We start from the raw sequence: 16662 nt of genomic DNA, 5'->3' as shown, positions 1-16662 counted from the left end.
GGTAGCTGTCACAGTACTCCACTCTTTGTCACATTAAAACTATTGTAAATGTAGTTAATAATCCCTCACAGATCAAGCGTTAACATATTATCTCCCTGAGAACCAAATGTTCAAATCCAAGGAAATGTCTTTATAGGTTTCTAACCAGTTGCCATCAAGTTGATTCCAACTCATGGTGATCTCATGTGTGTCAGAGTAGAACTATGGTCCAAGAAGTTTTCTATGGCTGATTTTTCCAAAGTAGATTGCCTGTGGGTGGACTCGGCCCTTTCGGTTTCAAGCTGAATGTGCCTTGAGCTACTGAATTGTCTCATAACTGTATTCATTTCTCTTAAGAGCAAGTCTTGGATGATCTCCAAAAATATTGAGTTGGGATTCATTTGTACGTATATGAAATATTTTTTTTAATTACATAAAATCTTGAAACGTATTTATGCAATAATTTTAGTTCACCTTTCTTCTTCCATTCTTGAATATTATTTCTCTTTCTTCTTAAAGCACTTTTACCATAGGAACTCTTGATTAAAATTTCCCATATTTTTCCTTTAATATTCTGTAACAAATACTTCTGAAACATAAGAGTTTCTTTTTTTTTTCATGTTTACATATTTTTATGATTTCCACACTGTCTTAGGCTGGGTTCTGTAGAGAAGCAAAACCAGTAGAGAGATTTATACCAGGCAAATGGCTCACATGCTTGTAGAGGCTGGAAAGTCCCAAACGTGCAGGTCAGGATAGAGGCTTCTACTAATTCACATAGCCGCAGGGGCTTGCAAACCCAAGACCAGCGGGTTTTTGTGCACAGGCTATGAAGATGAATCCCAAGATTAACAGACAAGACCACAGGTAAGCTGCTAGCTCAAATCCCAAGAACTGGAAGCCAGATGAACAGCAGCCAGCCGCAAGATCCAGAACCATCAAAAGTCCACGAGCATAGCCAGAATGTCCACTTACATTCCATGCAGGTCACATACCCAAGGAAATTCCTTTTCAATTGACTGCCTACTTATGGCAGATCCCATCATGTAGGTGATCACATTATATCGAATCTCATCATGAAAGTGATCACAACATCATATGACTGCCAAACACTGAGAATCATGGACCAGGCAAGCTGACATATAACCTTAACCATCACACACACTCACAAAAAGACATCTTTGGCTCTATATGTTGTACCAATAACTAATCTGTTCCATTACCATTGCATCAATTCCAACTCATAGTGACCCTAAAGGGCAGAGTAGAACTGTCCTTTGGGGTTTCCAGGCAGCGGCTGGTTGATTTGAACCAATGACCTTCTGGTTAGCAGCCAATGCTTAACCACTACACCAGCAGGGCTCCATCAATAACTAAATTTGAATGAGTTATTAAAACCTTTTTTTATTGAATGATATACTGCACTTCACGCAGTTATTAGGAAATTAAAAGTCATGTGGAACAGGTATATGTGGAAACACACCCTCTTCTGACCAGGGTGAGGTCAGACAGGCTTCTCAGGGGTGACAAAATGTGTATGCATGTCAAGTGAGAATCTCCCAGCCTTCTGAGATATAACCTGGCAATTTATGCTCTGTGTCTAGACTAAAATATTTTAGGAAACCTGACTAGTGTTGGACTCATCTTTAAAAATTTTCCAGTACCCAAATTTCTTTCAGAATTTAACAATCAGGACTTTAGTTCTGAGTCCATAGATGTCTCCAAAATTGCAATTACTATTGTTAAAGAAGATCCTTACAAGACAGAGGAAACCCTGTTGGCACAGTGGTTAAGAGTTTGACTGCTAACGAAAAGGTCAGCAGTTCAAATCCAAGAGGTGCTCCTTGAAAACCCTATGGGGGCAGTTCTACTTTGCCCTATAGGGTTGCTATGAGTCGGAATTGACTCGACAGCAATGGGTTTGGGTTTTTTCTTTGTTTGTTTGTTTTACCAGACAGGTGAAGAGTACACAGTATTTAGTTTACTTGTTTACTCTTGGGCTGTGGGTGCATCCTTTCCTAAGTGCAGCTTTGCACAACGCTCACATACCTACCCATGAGTCAAAACTTTTCTCTTGCCCAAAGTTCTACGGAGGGCTGCCTTGACTTCCTTGTTCCGCAAACTGTAGATGATGGGGTTGAGCATGGATGTCACCACTGTATAGAAAAGAGCTAGGAGTTTGTCCACTCCTGGTGAATGACTAGCTTTGGGCCTCAGGTAGGTGACTGATGCTGAGCCATAGAATAGTGTTACTACCAGTAGGTGGGAAGAACAGGTGGAAAGAGCTTTATGGCGGCCTTCAGGTGAACGCATGACCAGCACGGCAGCTAGAATTCTGCCATAGGAAGCAATGATCAATAAAAATGGGCTGGAAATGCAAAGGCTGACCACAACAAAGACTGCAGCCTCATTATGGGATATATCTCCACAAGCAAGTGCCAGGATAGGTGGGAGGTCACAGAAGAAGTGGTCTATCTCACAGGGACCACAGAAGTCCAAGGAAAAAATATAGTTGGTCTGGCCCAGACCGACCAAGAATCCCACCCCCCAAGAAACCATTGCCAAATGGGCACACACCCCACGACTCATTTGTGCTGCATAGTGGAGTGGGGAGCATATGGCCATATAGCGGTCAAAAGCCATGGCTGCCAAAAGGCAGCATTCAGTGATACCAAATAATATAAAGAAAAACATCTGTGTGGCACAACCCTCCCAAGAGATCCCTCGAGCTTCACTCACAAGACTCTGCAGCATCTTGGGTATGACAGAGCAAGTGTAGCCAATCTCCAAGAGGGACAAGTTGGCCAGAAAGAAGTACATGGGAGTGTGGAGGACTGGGTTGGTCCAGATGGCGAGGACTATGAGGGCATTCCCTGTCAGTGATGCTAAGAACATGAGTAGGATGAGGGTAAACAGGAGGAAACACTCTTCAGTGACCTCAGAGAATTTGGCAAATGCAAAGCGTTTGACAGACATGATGTTGTCCTGCCACAAGGAGCAATTGAGGTTCATGACCTGGAAAAGAAAAAGGCAAAGCCATCAGAAGAATACCTTCAGATGAGGGAGACAAATTGTTATTTTACTTTTGTAGACCTCTGGTAAGTCAGAGAGATAATATGGTCCACAATTCCTTACCAGCAATTCTAAAATTCAAATGTTTTGAAATTACACTGATCATCATAGAGTCTCAAATCCTAATCCTGTTCTATCCTCACTTTCTCAGCTGATGTGTCCAAAATATACTTAGCCACCAAAGCATAAAATGAAAAAAAAGAAGATTCCAGGCCAATTCTCTCTTCATCCTCTCCTTTAATTAATCATGAAATGCTACAAAATAAATGTCTTCAGATATCTCTTTTATCTATCCACGTCTCCTCATTTCTGTTAACACTGACTCTATTTCTTTCTTCACTCATTCATTCAACAAGTATTTATTGAGCATGGGGTATTTGGTATTTACTGCTTTCTGTCCTGAAATTCAGCAATGAATCAAAACCAGCATCTCTCCCATCATGGAGCTTATATTTTAGTGAAGGAAAGCAGACGTTAAATGATCACTTAAAAAAAAAAAAATCAGTACAATGCATAGAATTAAAACCAGGGTATGGGCTGGAAACTGACCAATTTAGATTGTGTGGTCCAAGAGGACTCTTAATGGTGAGAACCATGAGCAGAGGTGTGAATGACAAGGAGGGTCAGCATGTGAAGACCATATTACAGCCACTCATATCATATCTATACTGAACTACTGAGAAAATTTCATCACTCTAACTAATTTCATTACCTTCAATATTTCTCATCTGTCATCCTTTATTACAATGTTCTTTACTAAATGAAAATTATGATTGTATGCAGTTAAAGTTCAAATTTCCTTTTTTTATAAAATAAAATAAATCTTTCAATTTTTCAGATGTTTTATAAAACAAATTTTATACTTAAGCCAGCCTTGAAAATAAGCACAAAATTTACCGGTTCCCATTTTTTTACCCACAACAACTCGAACACCCACTCAGTGCATAGCACTATTCTAGGCGCAAGTGAGAGACCCTTAACTTAGAGAGATAAACTCAGTTTCTGGAATTGTATTCTCTCTTTTTCCTGAGAGTAAGTCAAATTGTCAGTGTTTACTGCCGACCTGCTCTAAACCCACTTCTGGCTCATGAAAAAGTTAATTGCTGGTCAGTTTAAGCTGTAATGAACCCAGCTCCTGCTTTCCTCAATATAAGAAAGCAGAATTTCATAGTAGTAAAAAAAATAAATAAAAAATAAACCACTTTCCATACAAATGTAGTTTCTGTTTCTCATAAGTATTATAAAATCTTAATTTGAGCTTTTCTATAAGTTTTCTTCCTCCAATATTGCCTTTTCTTGTACTAGGCAAACCAAATATCTTTTTACGCTGATTTTCCTTTCCTAAGAAAAGTCCTATATCTTGGAGACAAGCCATTTCCAGGACTAGTGATAAAAATTAAAAAAAAAAAAAAAAAAACTTTAAAAGTGAATCACTATTATTACCTTGATGAAGTCAAAAACTAAAAGCCAGTTGGCAGTAATGTAGCTATCCCAAAAACCTAAGTTTAAAAAAATTTAAAAACTGTTTATTTTGTAAGAATGCACCCATAGTCCAAAATAACTGTTTTACTTTTTTGAAAAAAAAAAAAAAAAAACACAAAATCTTTCAATTCAGCCTAATACGATGACATCAAGAAAATATTCCACATTATTAAACCTGTGTTAAAAAAGTTCAGATTCTAAAGCATTCCTAAGGCATGGTGTTCTGGAAGAGAAGTGTGTTTCTGCTGGTGGTGTGTTCTATATGAAGTGTCCCTAACTGGTTCCAAATGACCTCCGACAGGCATGCTCCTCCTGATGGTGTGGGACTGTGAGAGCAGAGTCAGACAGAGGCCCCCAGAGCTGCATGGAACTCTGTGAGATGTTGTACCAGCTGCTGAAACTGGGACCTCTCTCTGCATCTAAGACCGAACAACAGGCCGTCACGGCAAATAGTTGAAGACAGTTGATTGAGTGAGGTATTTGGTAGCCGTCTTTTGGGTATGCAGCCATTTCAAAGGGGTCGATGTCTACATATGGCATCTGGCCCAGTGTCATGAGCTCCCACAGCGTCACTCCGAAGGCCCACACATCGCTAGCGCTGGAGAACTGATTATCAACTAGACTTTCAAGAGCCAGTTGCCAAACTGGCCAGTTTTCATTGTCCCCCAGTCAATGATAGTCCATGAGGAACAAGTCTCTGGAGAGGGCATTGTCTATGACCTTAACTTGAAATGTATCATTAGTGACACAGTTCTTAGCAGCCAGGTCTTCGTAGATGACTTCCCTTCTGGCCAGATAGCTCATTCCACAGGCAATCTGAATGGCCAGGTTACCAGGTCTTGCTGAGAAATTGCCTGAGAATTATTGGCCTCTCTAATTTGCACAACTGTAAGAACAATTTAGGATTCTCCCAATTCATGTGAGGCGATATCACCATGGGCTTTTCTCCTTCTTCTATACACACATGGGTAACAGGAAGATTTCTGTGATGAAGGCCTCATAGCTTACAACTTTCAGTAAGCATCACTGTCACCTGAATTTCAGGAGCTTGATCTTTAAGTGTTTTCATAAATGTTTGTTTTTCTTTATTTGGATCTTTTTCATCCATTAAAATCTCATGGAAAATAAGTCCAAAAATGCCTTGTCAGAGTACACGTTTTGGGGTTATCCTTTCCCTGGATATTGCTATATCCTTCATTTTGGCTTTGGCCTCCAAAAGAGTGACACTTCTCAGGTCCTTCTTCTCTATCCACAAGGTAGGATAACCTGAGGAGTTGGTGATGGGAGTTGCATTGTTGGGCGTGTGGGCTCTCAGATACTGAGTTCTCTGGGTAGATGGCTGAGACAGCCCTTGGGAACTACTGCTGGCACTGATGCTGTCATCCAGTTCAATCCTTTTGACACAATGAAGGTGCAGAACAGCTGATATTATTGCTACAAGAAACATTACCGCACAGCAACCCCCCACACTGATATAAAACACATGTGTAGAAGTAGTTGGAGCCGCAGGTACAGGATCATAAGTAGTTCTGCTAGTGCTTTTGTCCAAGGCTGAAGTTTTTACTTCTTCAAATTCTGATAAGTACGCAGAACTTCCCCCTGAACAGAAATGTTGACCTGGGCATGTCCATAGCTGCAAAATTGTCTACTTGAAATCCCAGCTTAAATTCAACCTTGGACTTTGCCTGCCAAGTGAAGTGCATGAAAGTTTGTCTCACTGGGTGCTAACAGGTTAAAGGAGAGAGCATAATGACTAATAAGGTCTTCTCTCACATAATAAACTTCTGCATCAACCGATCAGCTGGAGGACCTCAACCTTGTTCAGGTGGAGGCTCACATTGGGCCCTGTGGTGGCAGGCGGCAGCGCTTGGGACCGCGGGGCAGGAGAGGCAGCGTGGGCAGCAACGGAAGCAGCTCTAGGAGGTGCAGCAGCCGCCGCGGCTGGGCCCTCAGGCCGCGGGTCCCCGGGAGGCGTCCCCAGCCTGTCGTCCCTGGCCTCCGCCGCCTCTGAGAAGTGTTGGCCACCCGCTGCGCCGCTGCTACCCACCTCCTGCCCCGAGCCCGAACCTCAAGCCCCTCAGAGCCCCGAGCCAGGGGCGGCCGCCCAGCTCATCCCACCGCTGCCCCCTGGCAGATGGCCCCCACTACAACCGCCGTAGCGCGCAGCCGCCGGCGCCTCCGGTCAGCATCTTCCAAGGAGGGGCAAGTTCAAATTTCTTAATGTGATTCATAAAAAAATCTTTGAATCAGGTCACTAATTAAGGATAGAATTTTGTATTTCACCACTCTCCCAAATGGATCCCACGTTACAGTCATAGCAAAGTACTAGCATCTTTTAGTACACGCCTTTCTCACACTTATTTCCTTTACTTTGTGGTCATTTTCCCATGGGAGGCTTCAAATTTGCTTCCCTGATTGTCCACCTAGTGAACTGCATATCTGTGTTCAAGTTCAAGAATAGTTTTGTCTGCCCTTTGAAACCCTTCCTGACGCTGGCCCTTCCTGCCCCATGCTAGTCAGTTACACACCCTATTCACTGTGTTCTCACTCCTATGGGAGTCCCTGGGTGGTGCAAACTGTTAAGCTCTTGGATACTTACTGAAAGGTTGGTGATTCAAACCAGCCCAGAGTGCCTTGAAAGAAGGGTCCGGTGGTTGGAAAGATCACAGCCTTGAGAGAACTATGGTTTGCAGTTCTTCTCTGCAACACATGAAGTCGTCATCAATGTGATTTGGCTTGATGGCAAAGTTTTTGTTTGTCACTGTCATGATAACACTTAATCTACTCTGACAGCAATTACTTTTTCATTTCTTTCTTGGGAGTATCTCAGACACAGGATGCAGAAATAACATTATATCCACCACCCTTAGCGAGAAGTTAAAATGCTAAGCTTCACTCTGGCTACCTGCATATTTTGCATTTTGTTAATATTCTATTTTCTGAAATCAATTAAGTTAAATCCAGTCCTTCTCAAATATCAGATATACAGTAAAACCTAAGAAAGCAGGAACCTTTGTAAGGTGGAAACCTGTCAGAAAAGAAAAACAAAAATATTTTCCACTAATAGAGAGCTATAGAAAATGTAGAACAGCTCCCTGTCAAAATCAGAAAGCTTGTGAGACCTGGAAAAACAAGTCAGTCCAGTCAAATTCTGGTTTTCACAGGTTTCTCCTGATCCAATGATTGTCACTTCCTGGCAAAAGATTTCCTGTTCTTTCTGTGGGAGTACTGCAGTTTGCATTGTTCTGTTTGAAATGTTATCAACCAGAAATTAAAACTACATTTGCTCTGAAAAAAGCAGAAGAATGAGGAGATTTGTCTTCCAACGTTCTGGACTCTGTCAGTTAGCATTACTTTATAACCTGAGGTCAAGTTATCAAACACTGGTTAAAAAAAACTATCGCCACCAAGTCGATTCCTACTTATAGGAGAGAGTAGAGCTGAACCATAGGGTTTTCAAGGAACAGCTGGTGGATTCAAACTGCCTACCTTTTGGCTAGCAGCCAAGCTCTTAGCCCTGCATCACCAGGGTTTCACATTATCAGATGGTGCCTGGCAAAACCCAAAATTGTTGACTCCTTGGGTAAATCATCAATCAAAATTTTTCATCAATTTCATATATGCTGACTCGAATATGCATACAGGTCTGGAACTTTTGTATTTGCACATCGTGTAAAAACCATGTCACATATCCCCATCTATGTATTTGTTGTTATTTTTAGGTGCCTTCCAGTCTGGTTCTGACACATAGTGACCCTCTAAGACAGAGTAGAACTGGCCCAGAGGGTTTCCAAGGAGCAGCTGGTGGATTTGAACAGCTGACCTTTTGATTAGCAGGCATAGCTCTCCATAGCTCTTAACCACTGTGCCACCAGTCCTCTATGTATTTAGCAGTGTTAAATTACCTGTTTTTAGGCTCTGCCCTTCATTTAATCCTTTAGAAATTTAGAAGATTCTGATTTAACCATGCAGCAACTGTCATGTAATTAGCGGATTTGATTTTCATTGCCATCAGCACCCACATTTTTACGAGAACTAATTTTTACCTTTAAATTTTTTATAATTTTAAAATTGTAACTTTTTCCAGGATAACAGTTTTTTAATCAATACATTTCAGTGGTGATTAAACAGTTCACTAAACAGTTATCCTACAACTAGCAGCAAAGAAGGCATAGTGGTAATTTATGTTAAATTATTATAATAAAGGGAACTCAGAATAGATGAAAAGATATTCCAAAATTAGGCAGAAAAACAAGTGGTAGAAATGGGATATAAAATACTTTTCCTGACTTTCATTCTTTATACTACATTAACTATACATTTGAAGTGAATATATGTAAAGGAAAAGCATTAAATTTGAGAATCCAAATTACCGTGAATAAACAAATGCACTAAGTGAATTCTCCAAAACTTAGGTACAAAATGTACATGTTTTATAGACACACACACCTGTACACCTGACACACACACACACACACACACACACACACACAATCATATGCATGCTGAATAGCATAGTAGTTAAGAGTTTCTGAAGATGTTCTATCTGGGTTCAAATCCAAGTACAGTCACCTAATTGCTGGGGCAAATTTAACATTTATTTAAACTATCTGTTCTTCACTTTGCCTGTTTATAAAAGAAGTGAAAATAGTACCTTCGTCATGTGGTTTCTATGAGGATTCAGTGAACTAATTCCCATAAGTACTTAGAAAGTGACTAAGTACTTGACAAGTACTGGATATGGCAGTGTCTTTATACCTGTGTTAGAAGCCCTGGAGGCACAGTGGTTAAGTGGTTGCCCAAAACATTGCCAGTTCAAACTTACCAGTGGCTCTGCAGAAGAAAGAGGTGGTGATGTGGTTCAGTAAAGATGACAGCCTTGGAGATCTTATGAGGCAGTATTACTCTGTTCTGCAAGGTGGCTATGAGCCAGAATGGTTTTTATAGCAATGGGTTTGGTTTTTGCTTTTATACATGTGTACACATCTCAATTTGATATTCCATCAATTCCTGGAGCCTTGTTTTGGCCAGTGCCTTCAGAGCAGCTTGGACTTCTCCCTTCAGTACTATCAGTTCCTGATCATATGCCACCTTTTGAAACAGTTGAACATCAACTAATTCTTTTCGGGATAAAGACTCTGTGTATCCCTTGCATCTTCTTTTGATGCTTCCTGCGTTGTTTAATATTTTCCCCATGGAATCTTTCACTATTGCAACTCAAGGCTTGAATTTTTTCTTCAGTTCTTTCAGCTTGAGAAATGCCGAGCATGTTCTTCCCTTTTGGTTTTCCATCTCCAGATCTTTGCACATGTCATTACAATACTTTGTATCTCAAACCACTCTTTGAAATCTTCTTTTAAGTTCTTTTACTTCATCAATTTTTCCTTTTGCTTTAGCTGCTCAACGTTCGAGAATACCAATTGAGATGTTTCAACAAACAGATACAGCACTGGAGGTGCTCACTCATCTATGCCAAGAAATATGGAAGACAGCTTCCTGGCAAACTGACAGGAAGAGATCCATATTTATGCCTATTCCCAAGAAAGCCGATCCACCAAATGTGGAAATTATAGAATACTATCATTAATTTATCATTAATATCACACACAAGCAAAATTTTGCTGAAGATCATTCAAAAACAGCTGCAGCAGTATATTGACAGCAACTGCCAGAAATTCAGAATTTTCCTGAAGATCATTCAAAAACAGCTGCAGCAGTATATTGACAGCAACTGCCAGACGTGGAGCCAAGGATATTATTGCTGATGTCAGATGGATCCTGGCTGAAAGCAGAGAATACCAGAAGGATGTTTACCTGTGTTTTATTGACTATGCAAAGGCATTTGACTGTGTGGATCATAACAAACTATGGATAACGTTGCAAAAAATGGGAATTCCAGAACACTTAATTGTGCCCATGAGGAACTTTTACATAGATCAAGAGGCAGTTGTTCATACAGAACAAGGGGATACTGTTTGGTTTAAAGTCAGGAAAGGTGTGTGTCAGGGTTGTATTCTTTCACCATATCTATTCAATCTGTATGCTGAGCAAATAATCAGAGAAGCTGGACAATACGAAGAAGAAAGGGGCATCAGGATTGGAGGAAGATTCATTAACAACCCACGTTATGCAGATGACACAACCTTGCTTGCTGAAAGTGAAGAGGATCTGAAGCACTTACTAATGAAGATCAAAGACCACAGCCTCCAGCATGGATTGCACCTCAACATAAAGAAAACAAAAATCCTCACAGCTAGACCAATGAGCAACATCATGATAAATGGGGAAAAGGTTGAAGTTGTGAAGGATTTCATTTTACTTGGATCCACAATCAAGAGCCATGGAAGCAGCAGTCAAGAAATCAAAAGGCGCATTGCATTGGGTAAACCTGCTGCAAAGGACATCTTCAAAGTGTTGAAGAGCAAAGTTGTGACCTTGAAGACTAAGGTGTGCCTGACCCAAGCCATGGTATTTTGAATTGCATCATATGCATGCGAAAGCTGGACAATGAATAAGGAAGACCGAAGAAGAATTGACACCTTTGAATTGTGGTGTTGGCGAAGAATATTGAATATACCATGGACTGCCAAAAGAATGAAGAAATCTGTCTTAGAAGTATAGCCAGAATGCTCCTTAGAGGCAAGGATGGCGAAACTGCATTTTACATACTGTGGACATGTTGTCAGGAGGGATTAGTCCCTGGAGAAGGACGTCATTCTTGGCAGAGTACAGGGTCAGCGGAAAAGGGGAAGACCCTTAACTAAGTGGACTGGCACAGTGGCTGCAACAATGAGCTCAAGCATAACAACGATTTTAAGGATGGCTCAGGGCCGGGCAGTGTTTTGTTCTGTTGTTCATAGGGTCACTATGAATCAGAGCTGACGCGACGTCACCTAACAATAACAACATGGGGACACATAAGTGTACGCGTATTCTCACAATAATTTATCCTCATATATTTAACCTCTTTTGGGTAATTTTACATCATAATCCCCAATCATTCCTCATATTCATCATCTTTATCTCATTTTATGATTTTCTATTCACCTGCTAACATAGAGAGAGGAAAAGCAAAAAGAATAGACATACACCTACATTACTTAAGTACATTCATTGGTAAAAATGCCACCTGAAAATCTGTCCTAGCTAAAGAAAATTGTTATAGATAGTTATAGATATAGATAATTTTTACAGACAATTTTAATCTACTAATTTGAGAATTAACTGAGCTATGTGAAAGACTCAAAAAGTAAAGGATGGAGAACAGGTGGAATGATTCAAGACATGGTTAAATATGAAATAGCAATTCTGTATGAACCTCAATACAGATGACTATTAGAAAAAATTGTGCACATTAAGGAGTCTATTAGAATGTTTTTACACTTATCCTAAAAGCACTTAGCAAATGTTCCTGGCATTATAATTAATTTTAATATTTATGTTTCCCATTTAACAATACTATTCAGTCAAAACCGAAGGAACGAAAGACTTACTTTTTATTACTCAAAAGATTTTCTTAAATACTCTGACTCAATAACAGTTTATTGGACAGCAAACCCTGGATTTGGTGAGGTTGTCATTCCATTTATCAGCTAAATTTACAAATACATATCTTACTTGTTATACCTGCCCACCTTTGGAAGGAACTACAACATCCTTAGAGGTATTGCTGGAGGGAGGTAAGGATGAGGGAGGTAAGAGTCAGAGGATGTCTGACCCTTTCCTAACTAGTGACATCATGAATACCCTTGTCCCATCTAAACTGTAGAAGGAAAATGCAAATGTCTATGTTGAGGACAGGTGTCAGGGGGTGCTGGGAAATGGGAGGGACTTCCTGGTAAATGGCTGACTGCACAAAAACCAGTGTATGCTATTAATCATTTGATATTCTTAGGACTCATAGGATGAGCAAAAAAAAAAAAATTAATCTCATGATAAGTATATTTTAAAACTTCACAGAGTTCAGAAACAACAACTGAAAAATAGGGTAGTGAAGGTCTGTGAATGCTTCTAAATATTTAATATGTCAAAGAATGGTAGGCTGTCTAGAAATATTAAATCATGTAAAAATAAATTATATGATTCACTAGAGATCAGAACACAAACAAATGTAGTAAAAGTCTCTTCCTCTCTGTGTCTTGGACTAATACTGAACCATGTACAGCTTTTTTTTTTTTTTTTAATTATGCTTTCTATTGTTTTTTTTGTATTCCCTCATCTGTTGGCCTTAGATTGGGGAGCTTGATGTCCACGTAATGAAAGACAGCTTTGTGTATATACTATGAATGTTTATTTTCATCACTGCAGGTGATGAAAGGCAGGTATCAGAAGTCTTCAGAAAGGGTAGCACTGCTGTCTAACACCTGACAGATTTTTTGGACTCAGGTTTTCTAACCCATCATTTCTTTGTAAAGAAAGAATAGTGAAGCCTTTCTTATCTTGTTGAATCGTTTTGAGTCACAAATGCAAACACTGTACAGGAAAACCATGAATAAAAAGTAAGGAATGGCCCTTAAAATGTAGTTTAGCCAAGACAAAAGCTCATGCCCTTTTAAAGGTTTGCATGAATGAACTCACAGAACACTGCATGGACTATTCCCTGTTATTATCAATCTATATAATAATCTATATTAAAAGTTAGTAATCAAGTCATTCTAAGAGGCACTGTGATATATACTGAAGGTACAGTTTTCATTCTCCATGATTAATTATCATATCTTATAGATTCCTATTCAATGTTATAAAACATTTAGTGGCCACTGAATACTGGCAAAGTTCTGAAAGTTTAAATATTGAAATGGACTTTCAATGATAGGTGGATGTAAGAAAAAAAACAGTAGGGAAATAACATATTTTTGACAGTTCGATGGCTCGACTTCACATACCACCTATTTCAGCCAAAACGTCTGAGACCAAAATACTCTATATGGTTCTGCTTTGGAAATAATTCAACACAAGTGATTCATTTTGGGAGCTCCTCATAATTAGAAATGTTCCTTGACTTGTTCAGTTCCTTATTCATTTGTATTTTCATAGTGAGGCATTTCTTTCTTTCCTATTAGCCAAAGAAACATGTGATACACTGTTAGACATTGAATATTAAACTCTTAGTACAGTGCCTAACATACAAGAAACACCATAAATGTTAATGTTTGTTATTTGTAACCACTATTTCTAAAATGTCTTAATAGTAGATATAATTTAAGTAAATTGGTTATTACACAGTATAGAGATGATTGCCTATTAATTTCTAGTTTTCCCCATAGGACCAAATGTACAGCTAAATGATACCTTAACAACCTAGAACAAAATATCTTATCATATAGATCATCATGTACAGGGCAATCTCGGTATTTCTATTCCTCAAAAATAGAAGGTATATCGATTACCTATGAAATAATTTAGAACAACTTACAGCAATGTTATGGAAAAGATAGTAAGAGGTTGGGTGAATTGCTCTACTCTTTAGAGAAGGAGAGAGTAACTGATTAAAATAATGGTCAGAACTGAAACCTGCTTTGGGGATCACTTCCATTGTCACACTTTAATCTGTCATCTTCCATAGCCAGTCTTTACTTAAGACATCAGTTATGTCACATACCTTGAATCGCAACGTTTCAGGGGGAAAAAAGTACATGGTTATAGCTTCTGGTGAATCATTCTCTGATTTTCTCTACACCCTTCCCTTATAGCCAACATTCAGAAGATATAAATCGACCCCATCCTCACCTCTAACACTGTGCACTTGAAATCCTTTGTTGTAGTCAGGGACCACGGCTGATCACAAGAAGATTGTGTGTATCATGGGAGAGTATCACAGCCCTCCCTGCAATGTGCTCAGCTCCACACAAAAACAAAATTAAAATTATACAAGGCTGCACTGATTATGTGATGATATATTATATTTGAGCCTTTCTTCTTCCTGGAAAACAATGGGATGTGACTATATTTCAATATCTTCTTTGTTTTGAACCCTTACCTTGCTCCTCCTATACCCCTGGAGACTTTTATTTTCTTCTCATTGTCAGGAAGCAGTTTGAATCTGTCTCTTAGGAATTGTCATGGAGAGGTCTGTCCCTAACTATTTGTAGGTAAATTTTGGAAGGAAAAGAAGTAAAGATGAAATGGCAGATTAATCAACAGTTAAATGAATGATCTGTATTTCTGGAAACTGCAGTCACAGACTATGTGCATAGTACAATGTGAATTTCAGTGACACATATTTTTACAACCAATTCTTTGACCACTCTAAAATGTTAATATAAAATATTCAAATTTTAATTTTTGTCTTAATCAACCAGAATTGCTATCAAAAATAGGTAGAATAATTTTATGTCATATTATAGTGATGCAGTCAATATTTCTCTTAATATTATAATCAATTAAAATTAATAAATCTCAGTACTCTCCTGGTTACACATGAGTTTCACAAAGTACCCACTTGTTTGTATCAAAAATAAGCACAAGAAAATGGAAAGCCAAAGGTACAGTCTATGGTAGTGAAAGAACAGAGCAGGGTACTGAATGTTTATTATTTAAAAGATGTAAAGACAGTATATATCTGGAGGCAGAGCCATGATGGTGGAATAGTCAGGCCCTTCCTGCTGTCCTCTTACAACAAAGACCCAAATAAACAAGTGAATCAATTATATATGAAAATCTAGGAGCTCTAATCATCAAAAAACAAAGCTGAGGATTCAAACCGAGTGGCAGGGGAAAGGAGAGACAGTTCAGAAGCAGTGAAAAAGTGCCACTCATGAGGTTGCCAGCACCCTGCTGGTTGCATCAGCTAGCATACATGGGCTGACACGAGCAGTATCTTTCAGAAGTGTTTCACCGCTTCAGGAGAAGCCACACAGCCAAGAGTCTGCACAAGCCTCTAGAGCCCGGGGGAAGCAACACTGGACCTGGGAAAGCTAAGTGCTGCATCTAACCTACCATGCAATATCAAAATAAACCCTCCCCCTCTGGGAGTTTCATAGCAGAGAAGTGCCTTTTTCCTTTCGCCCACCCCAAACCCTGCTCTGCTCCAACACCAGCCTAATAGCATTCAAAAAATGCCACACACTTAAGCCAAAACTCAGGCTTAACTTCATCCAAACCAATCTTTCAGGTTTAAAAAAATTGCTACAGCCCTAAGCCAGTAACTCAGAACATGCACAGCCCCTTAGCCTAGGCACAGGCATAAGGGGTCCATGGACTTGTAGTGCCCTTCACTCCTGCCTAGACCTTCAACACCCCAGGCTCTCATTAGCATAAAACAATAAGGAACATACCTCAAGCCTATTCTCAAATGTAGCAGTCAAGGGATAATTGCAGATTTGTGGCATTTGACACCATCCTGCCAATTAAGCGGGGACTTTACCCACCCACATCAGAGGCCTGAGGGCTGGTGGCATCACTCACTCAATCTAGCCACCAAGGACCACCCAAAAAAAAAAAAAAACCCACTGCTGTCGAGTCAATTCTGACTCATAGCGATGCTATAGGACAGAGTAGAACTGCCACATAGAGTTTCCAAGGCCACCAAGGCCACCAAGGACAGGGGTCTGAAAATAAGTGGTGCCTCCCAGTCCCTACAACTAACAGCACTGGATGTCCAAGGTCTGGCTGCAAAACCCATCCCCCACCTGCTCCAGGGACAGGGACATGCCCTCCACCCAGGTACTCAGGGGCAGCCATAAGCCCCCTGTCTTGCTCAGCACGTAGCCCCTTACTGAAGCAATATACCTGTGCTTGTTCCAAACACCCCTATACAACCCTGTTCGTCTAGGACTGTAGATGAGAGTCTCGACCACGCACATGGCAGCTAGTGACCTGGATACTTGAAACACATCTGCACAAGAAAAGTGAAAGACTCCTGTGCTCACACACCTTGTAGCTGATCTAACCACATATCGATAGGATGTGAGAGCTTCAAAGACATAAATAACCAAAGTGGCTCACACGCCCAGCCTATTTGAGCATATTAAAACAAAACAAAACAAGAAGCTAGGATATAGTAAACACACATAGAATAAATAAATATAATAACTTATTGATGGTTCAGAGAAAACAGTCAATATTAAATCACATAAAGACGGCTCCAGCAAGTGATTGAAATAAAGAACTAAGAAACCTTTGAGAAGA

General features: G+C 39.8%; 1 protein-coding gene and 1 pseudogene across 1 annotated transcript; both read right to left on the bottom strand.

The window, feature by feature from the left end:
- Positions 1–2028: 2028 nt before the first annotated feature.
- Positions 2029–3340, bottom strand: LOC100663757 (olfactory receptor 10C1-like). Its single transcript, XM_003421822.3, has one exon. The coding sequence runs from the start codon at positions 2989–2991 to the stop codon at positions 2029–2031; it is 963 nt and encodes a 320-aa protein (XP_003421870.2). The 5' UTR covers positions 2992–3340.
- Positions 3341–4805: 1465 nt separating this feature from the next.
- LOC100663473 (tyrosine-protein kinase RYK-like) lies at positions 4806–16337 on the bottom strand (annotated as a pseudogene).
- Between the last annotated feature and the right edge of the window lie 325 nt (positions 16338–16662).

This window comes from Loxodonta africana, chromosome 1 (assembly GCF_030014295.1).
Source record: "Loxodonta africana isolate mLoxAfr1 chromosome 1, mLoxAfr1.hap2, whole genome shotgun sequence".
Taxonomy (NCBI): domain Eukaryota; kingdom Metazoa; phylum Chordata; class Mammalia; order Proboscidea; family Elephantidae; genus Loxodonta; species Loxodonta africana.
The sequence above is the reverse complement of the archived record's forward strand: the minus strand, read 5'-3'. Positions and strand labels throughout refer to the sequence as shown.